Source organism: Erpetoichthys calabaricus, chromosome 2 (assembly GCF_900747795.2).
Source record: "Erpetoichthys calabaricus chromosome 2, fErpCal1.3, whole genome shotgun sequence".
NCBI lineage: Eukaryota > Metazoa > Chordata > Cladistia > Polypteriformes > Polypteridae > Erpetoichthys > Erpetoichthys calabaricus.
The window spans coordinates 140,317,573-140,340,083 of record NC_041395.2 but is presented as its reverse complement, the minus strand read 5'-3'; the positions used below and the strand labels follow the sequence as shown (position 1 = coordinate 140,340,083).

General features: G+C 36.9%; 2 protein-coding genes across 2 annotated transcripts in view; one reads left to right on the top strand and one right to left on the bottom strand.

The window, feature by feature from the left end:
* Nucleotides 1-912, bottom strand: part of LOC114646404 (guanine nucleotide-binding protein subunit beta-4) — a 184,057-nt gene extending 183,145 nt beyond the window's left edge. Inside the window, exon 1 of the mRNA XM_051923988.1 lies at nucleotides 719-912. The gene's annotated coding sequence lies outside the window, so the exon portion shown is untranslated. The remainder of the gene's footprint in view (nucleotides 1-718) is intronic.
* A 5,959-nt stretch (nucleotides 913-6,871) lies between these two features.
* Nucleotides 6,872-22,511, top strand: part of actl6a (actin-like 6A) — a 62,637-nt gene continuing 46,997 nt past the window's right edge. The window contains exons 1-3 of the mRNA XM_028794579.2: nucleotides 6,872-7,077; nucleotides 11,755-11,831; nucleotides 21,312-21,486. Of these exons, the coding sequence (XP_028650412.1) occupies nucleotides 7,053-7,077; nucleotides 11,755-11,831; nucleotides 21,312-21,486 (277 nt within the window). The 5' untranslated portion in view covers nucleotides 6,872-7,052. The remainder of the gene's footprint in view (nucleotides 7,078-11,754; nucleotides 11,832-21,311; nucleotides 21,487-22,511) is intronic.

The following is a 22,511-nucleotide window of genomic DNA, read 5'->3' as shown; positions in this document are numbered from 1 at the left end:
CTCAGGATGGAGCGCCAGCTCATCATAGGACACACTTCGTTAATTTTAAAATTTCCAGCTATACATAAATACTTTTTGAAGAGTTTAACATGCATGATTATGGAAGGTGTGACAATGCACACAGGAAAATCTAAAGCTATAGAAGGTCGTGCAAAAAGCAGTATGTGATTACACGGGGTGTGAACACAGGTCTGAAGAACTATGAGGGGGTGGCATAATCTTTTTTTGGCACATAGACAAAGCTAAACAATGTGTAACAATAGTTATGGCGGTTGCGAAATGCTGCGGGTGTGCCAAATCAACATATATTTTAACTGACATAAAACAAATATTTGCAGCCTATCTTGGGTGCTAAATTAAAATAAAACAATATGCTGACATTCCCCAATGGCTTCTTCGCCCGTCCGGTTTCTTCTGTAGTAAGCAGCGGCAGCGTGAACAATGTCACCGGAAAGAATTCGAGGAATTCGGCCGCGTCAAACAACGGTTCGACGCGACGCAGTCAGAGGCCACACGCTCAATGACGCTCTCCGCACGCGGACTGCACGCGGCGCTACTTGCGCACCAGCCGCCCAGCCTACACCACACCCACGGCGCGCGAACAGCGCAATGGACCGTTTAACAGGTTTATGTATTTACCCGTTCCCCATCATTCCCTCCCGTATGCAAGAGGTATTCGTGACTATATTTGCTTAAACCACTGCAGAGCACTTCTTACCTTTTATCTCCCTCCCACTAACTCTTATTCCAGCGTGAACAGCCGCGCTAGTACTTGACGGGTGTGCGTGTGATTTTAAATGCCATCCAGACAGGGAATCGTCTCTTTTCACTTGTGCTCCAGTTGTCCGGTGTGGGTGGAGATGATGTAAAGAAGAGCAGCGCACCCACAGCCAGCTGATCCGCCACGAGCCAGCAGCAGATGAGGAGGCGGAGGGAGACTTACGGAGATGGGGGTGGAGGTGGTACCGGCATTCGTTGTAAAAGAGCGGCAGTTTTGAGTGGTCGAATCCGCCCGTCTTGTTCTGTTATATCAAGATGTACATATCAGGAAAAACGTCAGACTTGTAGAATGAAATAGTCAATTCGACTTCGCGTCGCGACACTTAAATTAGGAACTGACTGTGAAATTTAAAGTTAGGTAGAGCGTTGGATCGACCGTACGATATTTGTTAAATGTGCAAAACTCCAAACAAAAACGATTTTTGAAAAATAAATAACCGTTTTACGTATACAAAAACAATTAAAAACGTGTCTCATTACAAGATATGAAATACAATTAAGTAATACATTTCCATACTACTTGCAAATGTTTGTAGAAAAACATTTTAATACAGTAGTGTTTTTATCATACATACTGTAAGAGGATACCATTGAAAATACTACCTTTGTTACTTTCCAAATTTTTATAACAGATTTTACATTATTTATTATATAAAATATAAATGATTAAGGGTGGCACTTTAGGATAACTGATCACCACTGCTCAGGCACAGCTCCAGCGTTCTGGATTCTAATCTCACTTTGATCACTTTGTGGAGTTTATATGCTCTCCTTGTACTGTATACGAACTGTGTGCTCTAGGCTTGTGTTCCTCCCACATCCCAAATGAGTGTTAGGTTGGCAGGGAAATCCAAATTGCCCCAGTTTAAATATGTGTATTAGTTAATGTGGCCTGAGATGGATGGACACCCTATAAAGGATTGAGGTTCCTACTTTATGCACAGTTTTCCTGGGATAAGCTCTGATCCTGAAATGGATTAAGTGGATTTAACAAAAGATGAAAGTTTGGGAATTATGTATTATGTGAAAATGTGCTATAAAGGTGTTAGGCACAGGATCTCTGCTAACTTGAACAGGGTAAGCAGAGTACATGTGGATGAAAATAAATTAATTCTGGCACTTTAATAGGCCTAAAAACATTTCATAAAGATATCTTTGATGAAAGAATTTATCTAAGACAATGCAAAAACTCCAATTGTGTGCCCAGTACCACATAAAGTGGAGGAAGGACATTTATTTGGAAACAGCAAAACCACTCCAGAAAGGTACACGTGAAGATCAGGGGATGTCTTTGTAGTCTCCAGTCTTTCTGTCCCTCTGAGGCTTGCCCTTATTAGGGTTGAGCCTTACAGGTATTTCCTCCTCTGCATGCCTCTAAAGAGGCAATGTGTTGCCATTCCTTACAGCTTCTGACCATGTATTGCCACCTACCAAATCTGAGGTTTGTTGTTAGAATTCTTCTGATCCAGACTTTTAAAAAGCAGCATGATTCTTGACCAGTATGTGCTGTCCCCAATCAATAAGGAAGTTTCCCAAACTCTTACCAGCATTTTATGGTCATCCTCTTTAACTGACAATGGTCAGGTATTTCCACCAACTGCCATATTGCCTGCCCCTTACCATCTTGAGTCATTGTTGCTTCTGCTCATGATACCTTCTTCACTTGTCTTCTCTTCTTTTTGTAAATGCCCTAGTCTATTTTCCTTTTGGTAAACCTAGTATACACACAGGGCAGAGAACATCTGCTTTATTTTTACTGACAGGACCTGCCTTGCTTCATCTTTCTTACCTAGATTGCTGTTACATAATTTCAATAGTTATTGCTGTTACATAATTTCAATGGTTAGTAACTTGGTTTGTATATCTGAACATGAATACATGCACATAATTTCAAAGTACATTATATACCCTGAGTGGCCATGTGATTAGATGCACCTGACATTTGTATACAATTTATGTACTCACTCTGACAGCATTGTAAAAGCATGTTTAAAGGAGGTACCAACTGACTACATATGTGTAATTCAGCAGAATGGGTAACATTAAACCTTTAAGTGACTTAGAATGTGCACTTTGGTATCCAGTAAAGCAACCCTTCCAAAGATTTGTCCACCCAGCCAAAAACAAATTGTAAACAAGTTGTTAGTGAAAGGAACCAATCAAGACTGGCACAACTTGTAAAGAGTAACAGAGAGATTACAGTCAGTTCAGCTGACTACAAGAGTGGTGCAGAAAAGCTCATCATAGATAGGTTATAGCTATATATGATCTAAGAGAGGTCTGGTGTCAGTGAAAAACAAACGTTGTGTTTGTAGTTTATTAAGGAATACACATTTTGAACACTGGAAGAATGAAAAAAATTCATAGGTTCTGGTATATCACACTGATGACAGGAACAGGAGCACATGTATCAATCCTGCAAGGTGTCTGCAAAGCCAGCTGTGGTCATTTGGACATTTATATTAAAAGAATATTTCACCAAAATATTGTATGTTTATATGTTGCATACCCCATGCAATTTGTGGTGATGGTCAAAAACTGCTTTCATGTTTTCATGTAGAACCCAGAGAAAGAAGTTTATAATAAAATAGAACCCAATGCTAACCAATACTGTACAACAACTAACCATATATAAAACATCCAAAGGGAAAAAAATCTCCTGTTACTCATGTTGCATAATCCACATGTCAGTTATCCAGCCAAATGCTCTAAAGAGTTTTCACATCATTCATAAACGTACATAATTCGTGACCATTGGGCTCTATTATATTATAACTTTTTTTTGTCTCCATTCTCCATAAAAACATGAGATTAAAAATTTTTCTCTGCCATCCCTACAAACTATATGGGATAAATTACATATAAAAATAATTTCTGGGTGGAGTATTTCTTTAAGTGAACATATTGTTTCTGACTTTACACATGTATTATGTCAATGCATAAAATAATCAGTTATACACTTCATAGTTAATTCTTTTATTAATAAAAAATATAAAACATAAAACTAAAAAATAAATAATAAAAAATCAGTTTTCTATGAAATTGTATATTTTATCATTCAGATCTTAATATGCATAAACGTCATTTTTAACTGAATGCAAAAACATTTATAGGAATTAATCCTAAAATGTAATGATTGTTCTTATTCTTTCCCAGTATTATCCCACTGTTAGGGTTTGGTTGCCTTAATGGTAGTGCTGCTGCTTTGCAGTAAGGAGACTGTGGAAGATTGTGGGTTTGCTTCCCGGTTTCTCCCTGTGTGGATAGCGCTTTGAGTACTGAGAAAAGCACTATATAAATGTAATGAATTATTATTATTATTAATGAGTTTCCACCATCTTTGCCTGTCTATACACTATATATGTATACTTCAGCCTCAATCCCTGTCCTTCATATTCCTTACCACATAGTCCCAAACCATCTGAACCTCTGTCCTCCCTTGAACATCTCCCTATGATAGGTCTTCTCCAGACACTCTCCATTATCTCCAACTGGATTCTGCTTATCACAACAGCACCATCTCAATCTAACTCCTGGTCATTTCTTAACCTTCTCATTCCTTAGTCCCTCTCTCAGTGAGATTCCCAAAGCCCTCTTCAGCATTTGTATTTCAATCCTTTCAAGATTTTCTTTCTTTCTTTTTCTTATTGCCTATACCTCTGCTTCTTAAATCTTCACTAGCTTTATTACTGTTATTTCCTCACATACCACCCCTCACACCTCCTGATACTTCTTCTAAGCTGCCAGTAATCTCTCACCTATTTTCAATTCTTGGCTCTCTTCCTGGGTTATAACTGACTCCAAGCATTTAAACTTCTCTAACTTCCTATAATCTAAATCTGCTGTAACAAGTTCTTACACATGGCTTCAGATTTTCCATCATTGGCTTTCAACTCTCCATGTTTCAAGCTTCCCTGCCACTCAAGTTATATTCCTCCAGTTTTATTTTTCTGATTCTGCCATAAACACAAGATCACCATCATTTAACAATTAACAGAATTCACTCTGCCAATATCATTACTAAGCACGTCCACTTCAAAGACTACATAGAGAAAAGAGCTAAGAGTCAAATTCTCATGTAAACCTTCCTGTTTCATTAATATTTCAAGTGTTTCCATATGCTATTCTCACTTTTATCATCAAGACTTCATGTATCTTTTCTGCTAGTCTTACCGTCTCTTCCAGAGCTTTCTTATACACTGAAAACACTACATCCCTTGGGATTCTAATGTGGGCCTTTCCCACATTTACTAACTATGCCTTTATACGAGTATGATTATATATAGGTTGTAATTCAAAGTTTTGTACACATGACAATACTACTACTACTACTATAAACTCAAAGTATAGTTTTCTTTCTAACCTCTTCTACGGATGCTGCCACATAATAAAAAAGTACTGTTCTGTACCTTTAATGAACCCATACGGTCTATTGTCTATCCTCACATGTTTTTTTAGACTGTCATCTATTACTCTTTCAAACACTTTCACTAAGTGTTCTGTTAACTTAATCCATGATAAATCCCACAATCTGTTTAAAACAAAAGTACTAGTTTGGTTTTTCTCCAGTCATCTAGGATATTTAATTACATATCATGATCATCAATTTCAGCAGCCAGTATCCCTCTTTTCAATCTGCAACCCTGAGGGTCCAGATGCTTATCCTGCCTTCATCAAACCCCATGCCTTTTTAAATTCAAATAATCTCTACTTCAGTCACTGGTGTATTTCAAGTTATCCCCATCATTCTCTGTATTTAATAGTTGCTGAAATTGCTTTCTCCACCTACACCAAACAACAAAGGTAGCAGGTTCCCTCTGAATCACCTTTCATGCCATGTCAGTAATATGTATACATAGCTTGTTTTCTGAAGAAGTTTTCCGTCACCTTAGGAAAAATGTTTTGTTTTCAGGCACCAGAGATATGTCTTTTACCTTCTACTGTTTGCAATGGGATTATATCACTGGCATGGTGATCACCTTGGAGTTTTTTTACTAGCATATACTCCCCACTTTAAGATTAAGGAATTACTGAAAACCACAAAATGTTCAACACAAAAAATATACATTAAGTAGTACTGTATATATTATAGAAAGATTGCATACAGATGCGTGTGCTTTTTTAACAAAATTGTAGCATTTCAACATTTTCTAACCTTCAGCTATGTTTGTAATTCAGGGTTCAACCATGGAAAGGACACCCAGTCATTACTTGGGCCACATTCACATGTTTAGAATCACCAGTTAACCTAACACTTGTCATGGTACAAAGTCCAAACTCGGACCCTGTGCTACTATGCTGCCCAAACGAAACTTCAATGAATAAAATTGATGGTGCTTACTTACTCCAAAGAAAAAAAGATAATTTAAGATGGGATGTATATTGAATTTATTTTAATTCCATTAACAAAAACAAAGTGCTTCATAAATTTATCTTAAATACACATAATTTATCTGTTCTTGACCAACTGATTAAATGGGCTAGTCCCCCACCTGAACTTAAACAATATGAGACGGTATACAATGCTGATGATTTTGGGAAAATACACTTATCTATATACGACAGTATATTGAATCAAGCAGATAAAAATCACATCACAAAGCCCATATAAAGCCTGTAACGCAATTATGCACTATATAAGTGTATCATTACTGGCAATTTTAAAATTGTGGTAACAAATTTTTGACCCCTACATTGATGACAAATTTGGTATTAGAGAATTTCTTATCCGATCCTCCAACTCCATGTAATTCATATTACAAGCTACCGAACAGACTACAGTTACTTTCCATTACTAAAGAGTAAAAAGGCTGGACTGTTTTATATTTGTTTGTTGAATAGTTCACCATAAGTAATGATTTCAACCAAGTGTCTATTTAAAGGAAATAAGGAATAGATTTGATACATCTTGGTCATATTCTATGCAGGTAAATCGTTAATTTGCGATAGCTACTTGCAAATTAGAACGACTGTGCGGATAGTTATATTTTCTCTGTGAGTCTCAACCAACCATTAGATGCTGTGACACCGGCTGAAGTTAACCAATAAGAAGACGGAGAAGGTGGGACATAGCAAGTTTGTATTTTTTGATTGGCGTGTAGATCCCCATAGTTGCTCTGGAAGCGATTGTGTCGTGTTAAATTTCCCGAAGAGGTTTGCAGTTTCTTTTGTTAAAAACAGAGAAAATAGAAGTCGTTGGTGACTCATTTTGAATTTTTAATACACCTTGTTCAGGAATCCGTGTTTAATTTCTTACCTGAAGAGCAGGAGATATGAGCGGGGGAGTGTATGGAGGCGGTAAGTAAATTAAGACATATGAATGAAAGGCGCCTATGTGAGAGGCCTCCACCGATTTCGACAAACACGCACGCGGTTTGAGGGGCGGATACAGTTTATGCTTATTGGGTGTATGGTTGTGTTTCAAGCGATGCGACCGGGATTCGTTTGTCTTCCCTGATAAAAGTTTCTAGATGTGTTCCTCTAGCATGCAAAAAAAAAACGCTCTTTAGAATGTCATAGGCACTTTATGCATAAAGTTCTCAAGTCTTAAATGTAATTCTGAATAGGGAAAGAGTATGTATGTATGTATGTGTATAATTAGTGTGTGACACATTTAACCACCCGGTAAGCAAAGCTAAGCTGGTCAGAATTTTATTTATTTTTTTCTTAAAACTACTTTTTATCTAAAGGGATGAACACTATACTGTGGCACAATGTATTGTAAGCTCTTTAACATTTTGCACCTTGGAGATGCGCTGAAAGACTCTCTTCTCACTTTGAGTGCCTTATATATTGTTTTGTAAAGCTAGTGAACACTACACTACAACGTGAAATCTAAAAATCGTGCAAAGGATAGTACAACATTGTCCAAGCCCCTTGAAATGCATGATAAGGAAGATTAGCTGTAAATGTTTATAAAGTACATTTTTCTTTGTAGACATTCTAACGTAAAATCATTAAAAGTGCAACGTGTATTAAAATTGTATTACAGTAATAAGTTTGAAGTTCCGTCATGTAAAGTCTGTGAAATAAAGAGAAGTGCCTACATTGTTGTTAAATTGTATAATATTCAAAGAGTAATCAATTAATTTTCTGTAATATATTACGGTGGTTAGTGCTGCAACCACATGACCCTGGTTTCAGATTCTTTGCCTAATCGTTTGGCATTCCTTTTTAACTGTGTGGGTTTTCTTTTGGGTTCTCCAATTTTCCTCACACATCTCCAAAGATATAGTATGTATATGTTACCCCACAGAAGAAAAAATTCTGATGTTTTCATGGTGAATAGAGATAAGACGTCTAGGATACAGCATTGGTCATCATTGACTTGTATTGTATGATGGTAAACAATGTGATAAATGTCCATGGAAAAGGGGGGGGGGGGGGGGGGGTGGAGTGTTACTTATGCCGAATAATTCATATGGGATTGAGTTTTTGAATTGAGGAACCTCTTCCCCTACACATTCCGTGGTGAAGGTACTAATGACTAACACTTGTGTGTTTACTCTTTTTGAAGTGCACAGATTTCTGAATTATCTAGTTAAAAATATTTTAGCAATAAATGGACATGTTTTGCACATTGTGAGAATATGATGGGGTCAGTGATGTGGATTATGCAACATAAGTAATGCATGGTATTTTTTCCTTTTCCATGGACATTTTTCACATCGTTAATGTTATACAGCATTGTTTACTGTTGACTTGTATCCTAAACTTTGTTTTAGTTCTGTTTTCATGGAAAACATGAGATTAAAATTTTTCTTGGTCTTCACTACAAAACACATCTGGGTAAGATAAAAAAATTCTGAATTGAGTACAGTAATCCCTCCTCCATCGTGGCGGTTGCGTTCCAGAGCCACCCGCGAAATAAGAAAATCCGCGAAGTAGAAACCATATGTTTATATGGTTATTTTTATATTGTCATGCTTGGGTCACAGATTTGCGCAGAAACACAGGAGGTTGTAGAGAGACAGGAACGTTATTCAAACACTGCAAACAAACATTTGTCTCTTTTTCAAAAGTTTAAACTGTGCTCCATGACAAGACAGAGATGACAGTTCTGTCTCACAATTAAAAGAATGCAAACATATCTTCCTCTTCAAAGGAGTGCGTGTCAGGAGCACAGAATGTCACATAGATAGAGAAAACAATCTCTAGCAAACAAATCAATAGGGCTGTTTGGCTTTTAAGTATGCGAAGCACCGCGGCACAAAGCTGTTGAAGGCGGCAGCTCACACCCCCTCCGTCAGGAGCAGGGAGAGAGAGAGAGACACAGAGTTTGTTTTTCAGTCAAAAATCAATACGTGCCCTTCGAGCTTTTAAGTATGCGAAGCACTGTGCAGCATGTCGTTTCAGGAAGCAGCTGCACAAAAGATAGCAACGTGAAGATAATCTTTCAGCATTTTTAGACGAGCGTCCGTATCGTCTAGGTGTGCGAACAGCCCCCCTGCTCAATCCCCATACGTCAGGATCACAGATAGTCAGCGCAAGAGAGAGAGAAAAGTAAGCAATCTAGCTTCTCAGCCATCTGCCAATAGCGTCCCTTGTATGAAATCAAGTGGGCAAACCAACTGAGGAAGCATGTACCAGAAATTAAAAGACCCATTGTCCGCAGAAATCCGCGAACCAGCAAAAAATCCGCGATATATATTTAAATATGCTTACATATAAAATCCGCGATGGAGTGAAGCCGCGAAAGGCGAAGCGCGATATAGCGAGGGATCACTGTACTGCCTTCATTGCTTTTAGTGTAGTTGAACATTTCTGTTTCTGTCATGCAATTGATTGACACCCTGTCCAGGGTTTTTTTTTTTTTTTTTTGTCTTGTGCCCGGTGCTGCAAGAATAGACTATAACGCCCTGCATCCCTAAATTGGATTAGGCTGGTTTGAGAATGCATATATCTCTTAGAGTAAATTTAAGTTATCATGCTAAAAAGTGGATACAAAAACTGCATAATGGGAATCTAGTGCTGGAAAACATTTCCAAGAATTTAGTCCAGGCAGACTTGTCACAGCACAGAAGCAGTCTACAGAACAAAAGAAATGGAGCTCAGAAAGTAATTTCTGTGATACATTTGGAGAATATCTAAGTGCAAATGTCCAGAAATAAAGGGTAATTTATCTGGTTTAGTCTCATATTTATCTTTCACATGCAATTAGAATTGGTTGTGTAAGCAGTAGAAAATAGAAATTTAGTTTTCTTGTTTTATGTTAGATATTGCACGTTAAGGATTTTTTCGAAACAGATTAAAATGTTTGAGGATTGATAGGTATTTATTGTGCATGACTTTATCAGAAGTGTGTAAAATATCCGTTGTTTACTTACAATATCCACTCATTACCTTGTCTTGGAACCCTGAAAATATATAATTTTTTATAACAGTAGTCCATTTTTTGGAGTATGTCAACAAACCACTCTATCCCTGAAATGTTCCATTCAATCCTGTTATTCCAGTTTTCTGTCATGTGGGCTGAGGTGTATCCTGACATCATGAGAGAGACAGTGGCAGCCAGCTCTGGAAAAGATGCAGGTCCACCTCAGTACTTGCACTATCACATCCACACCCATGCTTTCATACAGAATCAGTTTAGCTTTGCAAATCAATGAGGAAGACTGTCTTTGAGATGTGGGAGGAAACTTGAATAACTGAAGAAAACCCATATGGATATCAAGAAAATATGCAAGGGCTATGCAGGAAATTATAGGATTTTAACTTGGAATTCTAGAGATGTTTGACAACAAAGCTAACAATCGTGGCATCACAATACTTCACCATTGAAACTCACAAATTGGAAAATTAAAGTTATGTAGGAGTTTACAGTTTTAAGTCATGAAATAATATATGAAGATTTAGCTTAGTATTTTGCTTGTTTACTACAACATCTCTAAAGTAAAATTTAAGTGATGAAAGCTTTCAAATGTTTGTTGCATTACTGGTATTAAATGTATTTTATGTATACAGAATTGTAAAGATCCATCCATCCATCCATTTTCCAACCTGCTGTATCCGAACATATGGGTCACGGGGGTCTGCTGGAGCCAATCCCAGCCAACACAGGGCACAAGGCAGGAACCAATCCCGGGCAGGGTGCCAACCCACCGCAGTACACACACAGACACGGAGGAAACCCACGCAGACATGGGGAGAACATGCAAACTCCATGCAGGGAGGACCCAGGAAGCGAACCCGGGTCTCCTAACTGCGAGGCAGCAGCGCTACCACTGCGCCTGAATTGTAAAGATATCATACTTTATTTCTAAATGAATTTCCTGTATAAAATGCTCAACAAAAAAGGGTTTTACCTGATGAGACATGCAAGTGTTTTATTTAAGCACACCTCACATGTAAATTGAGAAGCTTATAGGAATAACTTGGAATAATCAACGTGTGTCTCTCTAACACAGAGGCATGGACAATACTACACAATTGCAGCTCAAGGAATTTCTATAGTAACTTGGATCTGTTATAAAAAGTTATGACATAGAATATGCATGCATCAAGGAGAAAGTATTCAAGAAATATAAATGTGTTAATTTATAAATAATGTGTTAAGCAGTTTAATACTTACTATGCTTCAAATTTACTGACCCCAGTAAGACTATCATTTCTTTACAAGTTTTTTTTTTTTTTTTTTTTTTTTTGTGGTTTTAATGTTTGGACACAGTGACATTGTTATGTTACCTAAAATTGCTCAGTTCCCAGTCAAACATGTTTGGTGGTTTCTGCAGTATTAATTGGTGTTAATTATTTGGCTTCAATTCTCTCAGTAGAAAGTATGTTGTAAAGTCAGTTTTTCTTTTCACTTTCAAGAGCTACAGTGCTTTAATGCTTACAGCTCTTTCTTTTCTAATGTTTCAATTAATGATTATTGGCAGAATGCTTACAGGCGGGCGCCTTTCTAATCAATTTTTAGGAAAATATAATTGAAAAGTTGAGCCTCTGAAAGTATATGTGTAATTTTCCCATTTTTAGATGAAGTTGGAGCTCTTGTGTTTGACATTGGATCATATACTGTAAGAGCTGGCTATGCAGGAGAGGACTGCCCAAAAGTAAGTAATGTTTTTAATAACATGCGTGTTTTATCTGTCTGCAGGTTAGAAACATTTTACAGAAAATTAGCCTCTGATATAAAAAATAACATAACCCTGAAAATATCTATTTGTGTTATATGCATTTACAGTATGTGATAAATAGATGTCAATTTTATATATAGGGAGATATAAAATATTTTTCATTTAAGTCCATTTTTTATATTGAGGAGTAAGGAGTAAGGTTTCTGAAACTTTTTTTATGCACTGTAAGTGCAGAAAATGACTTATAACAGCACAGAAACATCTTGCCACATATGCATTAAAATACAGTATAACGTTTTTACATATGAAATTGTAGCAGGGCTACATAGTTGGTGTTGTCAAATGTTAGTACTAAGTGCGTTTTGTTCCCATCATCCCGTTTGCTGTTTATGTGTGTGTCAGTAAATGTTGTCCCCGTAAAGTCAGGGGGGACGGATGATGGAAAGCACCTGGTTTCAATCACAATCAATTACATCCGGCAGTACTATTTAAGCAATCAGGAGGAAACGGAGAAGACAGAGAAGGAGTATCATTTTTCATTACAACGAATCAACTTACCTGCTGTTTTCCATATTGCGCTTTTTGCAACCATTTTGTTTTTTCATTCCGCCGGACTGCTTTAATTCCCTCATCATGAGAGACCCTGGGGTCGGACTACATCATCCACCATGCACCGAGGATTCACGGTGAGGCTGTTCCATTTGTTCCGGGAAATACAAACACTCCACATATCTGTTCACCAGTCATCCACATTCAGGACAATTGTATACTCGGACTCAAGTTCACGACCATTCATTTCCGTATCTCATTCATTGTTGTTATTCGTGTTTTTTGTTATATGTTACGGGGCAAGGGAGGGTTTATTGTGTGTGTGTGTGTGTGTGTGTATATATATATCTATATGGTGTTGCCACTTTGTTGCTTTGGTGGAGGGATATATAATTTGTTTCTATTTATTTATTTTGCATTTTTTTCTTAGCTTCATTTAATATAATTAATCACCTATTTTTACATATCATCTGTTTTTGCGTGCTTGTTTAAACCGTCGATTTTGGTGAAAATTTTCATTTGTTAGAGGTACGGCTTGTTATTTAGATTCAGCTCAGTAGTTTATCCAAGCCACAGGTCTTGGAAGTGTAGCTGCTGGTCGGGTAAGGGTCGGCCGTTAAAAAAATTAATGTTAATATTAATAAAAAGATACAAAAATGTGAATATATTTAACCAAGGCTACAAACATACTCAGTTCTGTCCATATTGAACCCCACCTGCATTTAGATAACTTTGTTTAGCACCATCATTATGCACCACACATTATACATAGGGAATCTATTCCCGGACGGGTTTATCCATTCTCGGGAATTTGGGAATCCCGCATGTCATTCCCGGAAATCCCGGGCTCCCAGGGATGACACAGTGCACGGGCATCTCACATGTGAACGGTTTTAGAACGACCAACGCTTATTTTTAATAAAACTACTGCAATATGTTGACACAAATAAAAGACTAATCTTATCTACAAGCAGTTCATGCTGTCTTATAAGTACATGTATGTTTAGTTGCAGTAATAAGAGCATAGAAAGCACAACGTGTCGAGTGTGCGGTCGTCCAGGCGAGAGCGCACCTTCGTGCAGAGTACGCCAGCCGCTGAGAAAGCACGCTCTGCCTCCACTGAAGTAGGCGGCACAGTCATCAGATACTGATACACTTGTTCTAAACAACGCCCGTGCTTGCCGTTGCTCTGAAACACCGCCATTTCAGCTTTTACTGATGCATCCAGTTTCTTGTCAGAGATAATGCGGATGCAACATTCTGACGCATTGCAATTTCAAGTTGCTGTTCAAAGCTGTCAGCAACACAGATTTCAATGAACTCTGCCCCGTCCCGGCATTCATGAGCTGCAGAGTGCAGACTCCTCCCAGTCCACTGTGCTTAGCCTTAGTGGGAGCCGGGAGACTGACTGCTGCTGGTCTGTTGTTGAATGAATTAATGAACAACACACTACACCGTAGGCCAAAAAACTGTGCCACTTAATTATTTTCAACTATAACTTATTTCTTGATCGATTTTTACACTTTTATATCCTATATATGCGACCTTGGCAGTTCCTGGGAATTACAGCAGTTTAATTCCCGGGAATGAAAACTATCCAGGAATCCCGGGCTTCCGGTAATCGGGCGCCCAGGAATGGATTCCCTAATTATACAGTGTACTACAGTGAAGACAAATGGATATATTTTTTGGAATAGGATGATGAGAACAAGATTATAAGATTCTAAATTAAGTTTTTAATCATAATTCAAATGCCAACACAAATACATTATAACTAATATTGGCTGCATAATAATTACGTTTATGGAAATTAAAAACAAAAGGGTTTGCTTTTTAAAGTAGTTTTATTTATACTAGAATTTTTTAGGAATCCTGTATCCTTTGACCTTTCATTCTTTAATATGAAAGAGGCTAAAATATACAGCTTTATTTGACCTAAAGAAGGACTCCAAAATTAACTGACGCCAACAGAGTAAATTAATAACAGGATTTATATGGTTATACTTTACAGAATGGTTGAGTCTGAAGATTTTTTTTTAATTAAGCAATTGGTGTTTACTTCAGAATCAATGTGCAAAATTAAAAACCAAACCTTTTTTTAAATCTAATAGTGGTTTTTGTTCTTTGAAACAAACTGATTTTGTGCTTAGTTCAGGTAGGTAGTGTGCTTTGCCCCAAGACGTTAACTAGGAGTCCCTGTTCAGTTGTAAATCATTTTTTACAAAACAGTTTTAAAGTTGAAGGTCATGATCTTTATTGCTGTATTTTATGCTAACTGTAGCAAGTAATTTGAGTGGCCTTTTTCTGAACTTTGTTTATTGAGAAATTACCTTAAGTTTGCAAGACTGTTCCATGTGGGATGCCATATGTAACTACAGAAATAAATGAGGAAGTACTGTCTTGAGACAGTACAAATATTGAAAGAAATTTAGCAATTACAAAATGAATCATCTTAAGAACACTGGCAAACTTTGCAAGTAATTGGTTTTCAATTAAGTAAACTGAAGGTTTGCATTTTAATATGTTCTTGATTATCATGGCTTTGAAAAGTTGCAATGTGTATGATGTTGGCTGGTCACACAAATAAGAATTTCACTGTACTCTGTACATGTTACAAAACTATGACTACTAAAGATTACACTCGAGTCATTATAGTAAAATGTCATAGTTATATTTTGCCCTTCTGAATGACTATAGCTAATGTAGTATAGGATATTGGAATATCATTTATAGTATAAGCTATAGCTGTTTTTGTGACATAAAAATGGCAATAGCCAGAATTACATTTTTGTATTGTCTTAGAAATTACTTGTTGAGGGGAGATTCTTTTCAGGGCTTACATTAAAATTAATAAAGTTTTAACATTGAGTATTTTAGATTTGGAACACTGATATTCCATTAAATGTATTAATTTTCAGTAGTGTGAGCTGTGCAGCAATTTCAAATGAGTCTTTCAACAATCTAAATAGAATGATGTTAAGCAAGTTGCATTTTTGAAATTGTAATGCAAAACCTACTTATATTACCGCTTAAAATACGAATAAAACAGTGGTGCTTCTGCTTCACTAATCCTCTCATGTAACACATACTTGCACACCAGGTTTATGTGCCACTTTTATTTGGCTTTGTGTGAGTAATTGAGTGAGTGTGGGTTTTTGTGTGCACATACTGTATATATTGTGATGAACTGGCACTTCATCCTGGGTTGATTGCTGCCTTATACCTAATGCTGCTGGAATAAGAAGGCTCCGGTGACCTGAATTAGAAGAAAAAGATTAAGTAAATTGATGGATAGTTTAGATAACCTTATTTGCTTTGATTTCTGTTGGTTGCAGTCAAATTGGCTATGTATTTTCTGGTCGCAAACTGGGTAAGAGGTTCTACTGCGTAAAATTGTAATTGATCAAATTGTAGATAATCTCTTTTTAAAAATTGTTTATTACTATTGACATAAGATACTACACCACAGTGGCACATAAGTTAATACTGCTTACACATAGGTACACAATCCTGAGTTTGCATATTCTTCTAGTGTTCATTACATATCCCCAGGTTTGTACTTGTTTTTTCCACATCCTAAAGAAGGTTAACAAGTTTTGTATGAATGAATATGGGTGTGATGGTGGCCTATCCATCGTTGGTTAATGCCTTTGGTCCAATGCCCCTAAGGTATGCTTTGTCCCTGTGACCTTGATCTGGATTAAATGAGTTTAATACTGTAATGAGATGTAAAGCAGTTTCAAAAGGTGTATGCTCTTCATTTTTTTCATACATTTTCTCTAGAAATAGAATTGACTCAAGCAAGATTTGTATTTTCTGTACTGTATACACGGATCAGCCACTACATTAAAACCACTGACATGTGAAGTGAATGACATTGAATATCTTGTTACAGTGGCACCTTATCAAGTGGTGGGATTAATTAGGCAGCAAGTGTACAGTCCGTTCGTGAAGGTGATTTGTTGGAAGCAGGAAAAATGGGCAAGTGTAAGGATCTGAGTGACATTATCAAGGTCTAGATTGTGAAGGCCAGATGACTGCGTCAGAGTGTCTCCAAAATATGTGGCCATATCCAGTATTTGGTGGTTAGCACCAAGCAAAAGTATTCCAAGGAAGCACAATCTGTGAACTGGTGGCAGGTTCACGGGCACCCAAGGCTCATTGATGAATGTGTGGTGCAAAGGCTAGCCATCTGGTAAGATCCCACAGAAGAGCTACTGTATCACAAATTGATGAAAAATTTAATGCTGGCCTTGACAGAGAGGTGTCAGGACCAAGGTGCTTTGCAGTTTGCTGTGTACCCGCAGTCCAGTCAGAGTGCCTGTGCTGATCCTGTTCACCACTGAAAGCACCTACAGTAGACATTTGAGTGTCAGAACTGGAATATGGAGCAATGGACAAAGGTGGTTTGGTCTGATGAATCACATTTTCTTTTAGATTATGTGGATGGCTGGGTGTTTGTGTATCGTTTACCTGGGAAAGAAATGGCAGCAGGATGCACCGTGAGAAGAAGTTTGGCTGGCGGAGGCAGTGTTCTGCTGGGAAACCTTCAATACCGGCATTCATGTGGATGTTAAGTATGACACATACCATGCAGACTGCTTTCAACCCTTCATGATAATGGTATTCCCTGATGGAAGTGCCCTCTTTCAGAAGGATCATGTGTCATTCCTGTAAGAGAAATGGTTCCTGAAACCTGTTCCTGTTTAAATAGGACATCCTGACATTTGTATCAGCACAATTAAATTAGAAAATGAGGTCACATATAACATTTTATATTTTGTTCTCTTATAACAGTTTACATACAAGAGACTTTATTTTAATTTTTAACCAAGTATCCAGCAACAACTCTTAATATGTTTCATCTGTTTTGGGACTTTATTTACATCACTGCAGACTGTTAATAAAATGATCGCAAATGTGACCAAAAATAGGCTTTGGCAATTATCATTTCTAGTTGAAACTTTAAACTAATTATATTGTAACCGACACAGAAGGCAATTTTTTTTTTTTTTATTGTTGAGCGGATGTGCCGTTGGCATATGTGTCAGTATGGGCTCCCCCTTGGATTTCCAGGAGGCCTTTTCCACTTAATGCTAATTTATAGACTTCACACTTCCACGATTGGTGTGAGGAACACAAGGCAGAAATGACGTCAGACTTGAAGGCGTGTGTGAAAATTTCTAAGTACACAGCGCGGGTGATGTGGCGGCTGTGTATTCCAAATGCTGAATTTCAACGAGAGGGGGAAAAAAAAAAACAATCTCCACAGGAAAGACTTTCACCTCTGTCATACTGTTTGAGTGACTGAAATAGTTCTGTCAAAAAAAAAGTAATCTGTTGCCTGTCATTACCCATTTACATTAGTAGACTATCAAATTTTCACAGAAGGTATCATCCTTTAAAACACTTTTTTTCTTGTACATTACATGCCCAGTTGATCATGGAAGATTAAAACTTGTGAACATTGTGTAGTTAAAATTCTGCAGTGTCTTTAATAAGCCTATTGGGCAGTGTTCTTTTGCATGTTCATATCTACTGTACCCCTCCATCCCTTCCACCAGAGGGGAGACTTATTTCCATAGCTGAACCTTTGCCGTAGAAATGCGTGCTCCTGTAAGCTGCTTGCAAAATGAATATTGCATAGCTAAAATTGCTCAAAATTATATTCCGAAAGACTGTAAACATTCTTCTAAATCAATTTTAAGATTTAATGTGCCTCTCCATCCCATTAACTTTAGGGAACAATCATTTTCCACACCTGAGCCTTTGTTGTTGAAATGCTCTTCTGTTTATATAATGAGCAATGGACACAAAAATTGAGGTAAATGTATTTAAAATCTAGGAAGTGTGTTCACTTTTTTTTTTTCTACTTTGCCCTTTTGTCCTATTCACCGGAAGGGACATATATTGCACCAGCAAGAGCACAGTTAAAATGCGTGCCCCATGTCTGCTGCTTACAAAATGAACACTAGATAGCTAAAATTCTTCAAGCTATATTTTAAAAGGTTATAGTAAGTCTTTATCAGTTTCATGTCTGCAGTGGCCTTCTGTCTCATCTACGTCATTTCCACAGCTGGAGCAGAGCTATACAGTGCATGCCCCTTGTCTTCTTTGATTTGCCTCAAACTGTAGCAGTTATTGACAGTTGTATTATCACAATCAAGGGGATATCGGAGAAACCATTAATGAATGGAAAGTTGCAGGAGTTTCTGAAGCACACTGGGGTAGAATCACTTGCTCAGAATAAAAATGTAGTGCCCCAGAATAATACACAGATCTCAGACATACTGAAAACTAAAGCGGGGAAAGTCAGTGAGTAGTACCAATACAGGCATTACCTTTTAGAACAGGGGTGGGCAGATTCAGTCCTGGAGGGCCGCAGTGGTTGCAGGTTTTTGTTCCAACCCAGTTGCTTAATTAAAAACCAATCCTTGTCAATTATTTAATTGCATGGCTTGCTAGTGCTTTAACTCTGCCATGTCAGGTCATTCTCATATCCTAGATTTATTTTCCTTTCTAAGGATATCATCCCAATGATCTGAAGTCTAAAACAGATGAGTAATTCTCAGTGCTTCACTTTTTTCTCTTCACTTTCCTTCCAAGTATTTAATTAAGCCAAATAGTGCCTGATAAATACACACAGGTGTAAATGGTAACAAGCTAAATGGAGAAATGCTGGTCTCTTTTGTTATTTGGATGTTATTGCTAATTAGGAGTAATTAAAAACCAAGAATACAGCTGTTTAAGACTAAAATAAGCAATAAGGGTTCAAAATCTTAATGAGCGAGACAACTAAAGTGAAGCTGAAGTGTTACTTGAGCAATAAGTGCTTCTTATTAAACAATTGGGTTGGAGCAAAAACCTGCAGCGACTGCGGCCCTCCAGGACTGAATCTGCCCACTCCTGTTTTAGAATATCCAACACAAAGGAGCAAGTTTCACCAACTTTAGCGACAACCTTCAATTGCATGTTGAGAAAACAGATGAGGCTGCAGTCAAGGAACTGGAGAGCCAGTTTGAAAATATGAGGGGTAGTACACAGCATGGAAGCTCACACGGGTCTGAGATCATTCATTGCTTCTCAGTCTTCTATTATGATTCATGGTCAGATGATTTAACTACTTGTGGAGAAAATTAAGCTGACACTTAACTGGTTTCAAGAAGTCTTGTTGAAGAATGCATGTGATGTCAAGGTTGTACAAACAGAATGAAGATTTCTAAAATTCTGGATAAAGGCCAATTCTCAGACAAGTCTTATAACAGTTTGTAGAAAGTCTTGCTGACAAAACAGCTTTATTGCACAGATTTCCACAATATTCTACATCTTGTTCTGCTTGTTTTGTTCAGTGTGAATATGGCTTTTCAGTACAGAACAGAATAAAGTCAAAAGTGTGGAACTCACTCAGTGTTTCAACTTTGAAGGATTTAGTCACAGTCGGCACAGAAGGCCCACCACTTGAGCAGTTTCCTCAGCCTTGTGTCAAACATTGTCTTATTTTCTTCTTGATTGAAGTGAGCCAAAGTTACATTTGCTGACTCTCTGACACTGTCATTCTAATGGTCAGTGACAGACTCAGAGCCTGAGTAAAATGCATTGTTCTTAATGATTGCACATAGTTGGAAAGTTACCCAGATCATCAAGACACACACAAAAGCTCAAGGGGAAGGATTTGGTACACATACGTGGAAATTAGAAAGGTAAGAGATTGAAAGATTAATATTTTAAAAATGTGATTATTTGGAAACTAAATCAAAGCTATTGGTTCCTATTTTTTTTTTCTCTTAGGAGGCACTGGCTCCTTGAGGTGAATTTTTGTCTGGTTAAATAGTGTACTCAAGAAACAGCCCTAATGTCATTATGTCATAATGACATTAGGGGTGTTTCTTGAGTACATTATTTAATTACTAATTCATTAAAATATATTCAGATATGTTGTGTTAATGTGCCTAAATGTAATGACGGTGTTATGTTTCATTTCTTTAGTCTGAGAAGCCGTATTAACAAAAGCAAATGGGACTCGAACTGTAGGTGTAGATGAAGGATGTCCGTCTTTGAAATTCATATATAGCACTGACTGAAGACTCAAAAATTGTCCAAGAATTGTTTGAGGAACCTGACAGAGTTCATTGTGTTGATTTGGCCTCTTAATCTGAATGAGCATCTGTGGTATGTATTAGGTGGGGGAAAAAAATCGGATCCATAGAGGACTTGAAGGATCTCCTGCTAACCTTTTGGTGCCAGATAACATAGGACACCTTCAGAGGTCGTGTGGAGTGTATACATCAATGGGTCAGAGCTGTTGGGTTCATGAGAGGGACCCCCACAATAGTAGGCAGGTGGTTTTAATGTTGTGGCTGATTAGTGTATGTATGTAATAAACCCAAATCGTGTTGTGTGTTCATTTTCGCAGTATTAACGGAGCCATTTGTGCATCTTGCTGATTTTAACCTTAAGACATTTCTTAAGATTCTGAAAAGGTTTTTATATTTTTTTCTGATAACTAGTGAAATGTATTTTAAAATATTAAATAATAGCTATGCAGTAACACTGAATGCGCTTTTGTTTGCCATGCCTGGAGAGATTTTTTTTTAATAGTTGACACTCATTTTAAAACAATGATTGCATAATATTGCTGCATTAACTATCCATGGAAGGCATTGATGATTTGGTCATTTACAATTATAACAGGACTTATCCATTATTTAACTTCCCTGACAGTATGCACACATTACTGTTTTGGAACTGGATCCTGAATCTTATGTAAATTTTGTGTTATCAATATTCATTTAGTTTAAATTTAACAAAAAAACTTTGTTTTTTGCTAGGAATGTAGGCAAATGTGTTATTTCTTTCTAGATTTGTTGCAAGTAAAATATCCATTTAATATTACTGTCTTTTGTTCAGGCAGATTTCCCAACCCATATTGGGATGGTAGTGGAAAGGGAAGATGGAATAACACCAATGGACACAGATGGAGACAAAGGAAAACCAGGAGGCACATCTTATTACATAGATACCAATGCACTTAGAGTTGCCAGAGAGAACATGGACGTCGTGTCGCCCCTGAAAAATGGCATGAGTAAGTTCAACATTTATTTCATTATAGTTGTTTTATGTAGCTGTTCTAGATTTATCATAAGAAGCATCAAAATTATTACTCTTAATCTTTAAGCTGGTGAATTTATTTTGTAGCTGTTCTAGATTTATCATGAGAAGCATCAAAATTATTACTCTTAATCTTTAAGCTGGTGAATTTATTTTGTTTGTTAAATACATAAAAATGTATTTTTTTTCCATTGTTTGGAACCACATTTTGCCTGCCGGGAAGCAGAAACTGTCTCAAGGGGCAGGGACACTTAATTTTATTTTTTTTTTTGGTCTGAATTTGTTTGCCTTTATTTTTATAAATATGCAGTGCTTAACAGAAGAAATCTAATATAGCCACTTAATGTCACTGTGAAATCTTTATTTAGTTGGCTTTACTCTACAACAAAGATAATTCCTGGTTTGAGGTTGTTTTTTTTTTTATTTATTTATTTATTTTTAACCCTTTATTCTCTAGTCAACTGTTAAGGCAGATATGCATTTTGTGTCTTTTTTTGTAATTCTGTGAAGATACACTAATGAAGCCATATTTGTGCATTGTAGAGCCTGAGTGAGCTTCTTTGGATTGATATTTTTGTAAATTAGTATAACCTAGAGGCAGGATTTTCCAGGGATATCAATATGTTACTGATGCGATGGTATTCTGATTTGTGTTTTATAAGTACTGTTTTACAGTTTCATAAGCTACAGATTAATAATGTCTTTTTTAATCTGACTGAAGTTAATTTTATTCTTAAAGGCAAGATTTCTAGTGACCAAAAACATTTTAATCCTTTGCAAGTAAAAAGTCTTTTAAACAATATGTGCATATAAATCTTTTTTTCATGTTTGGAATGGAATTGAAGTTATTTTAAAGTATAGGATTGGTATTTTGAAGTTATTTTTCCTCAGTCATACCATGCTGTCATTTTTTCTGGATTCTTGCCTTGCTAAGTGAAGCAATGTTTAGTAATGTTATTTAAAAAAATAATCTTCCAAACAACTTACAACTGTGATTAA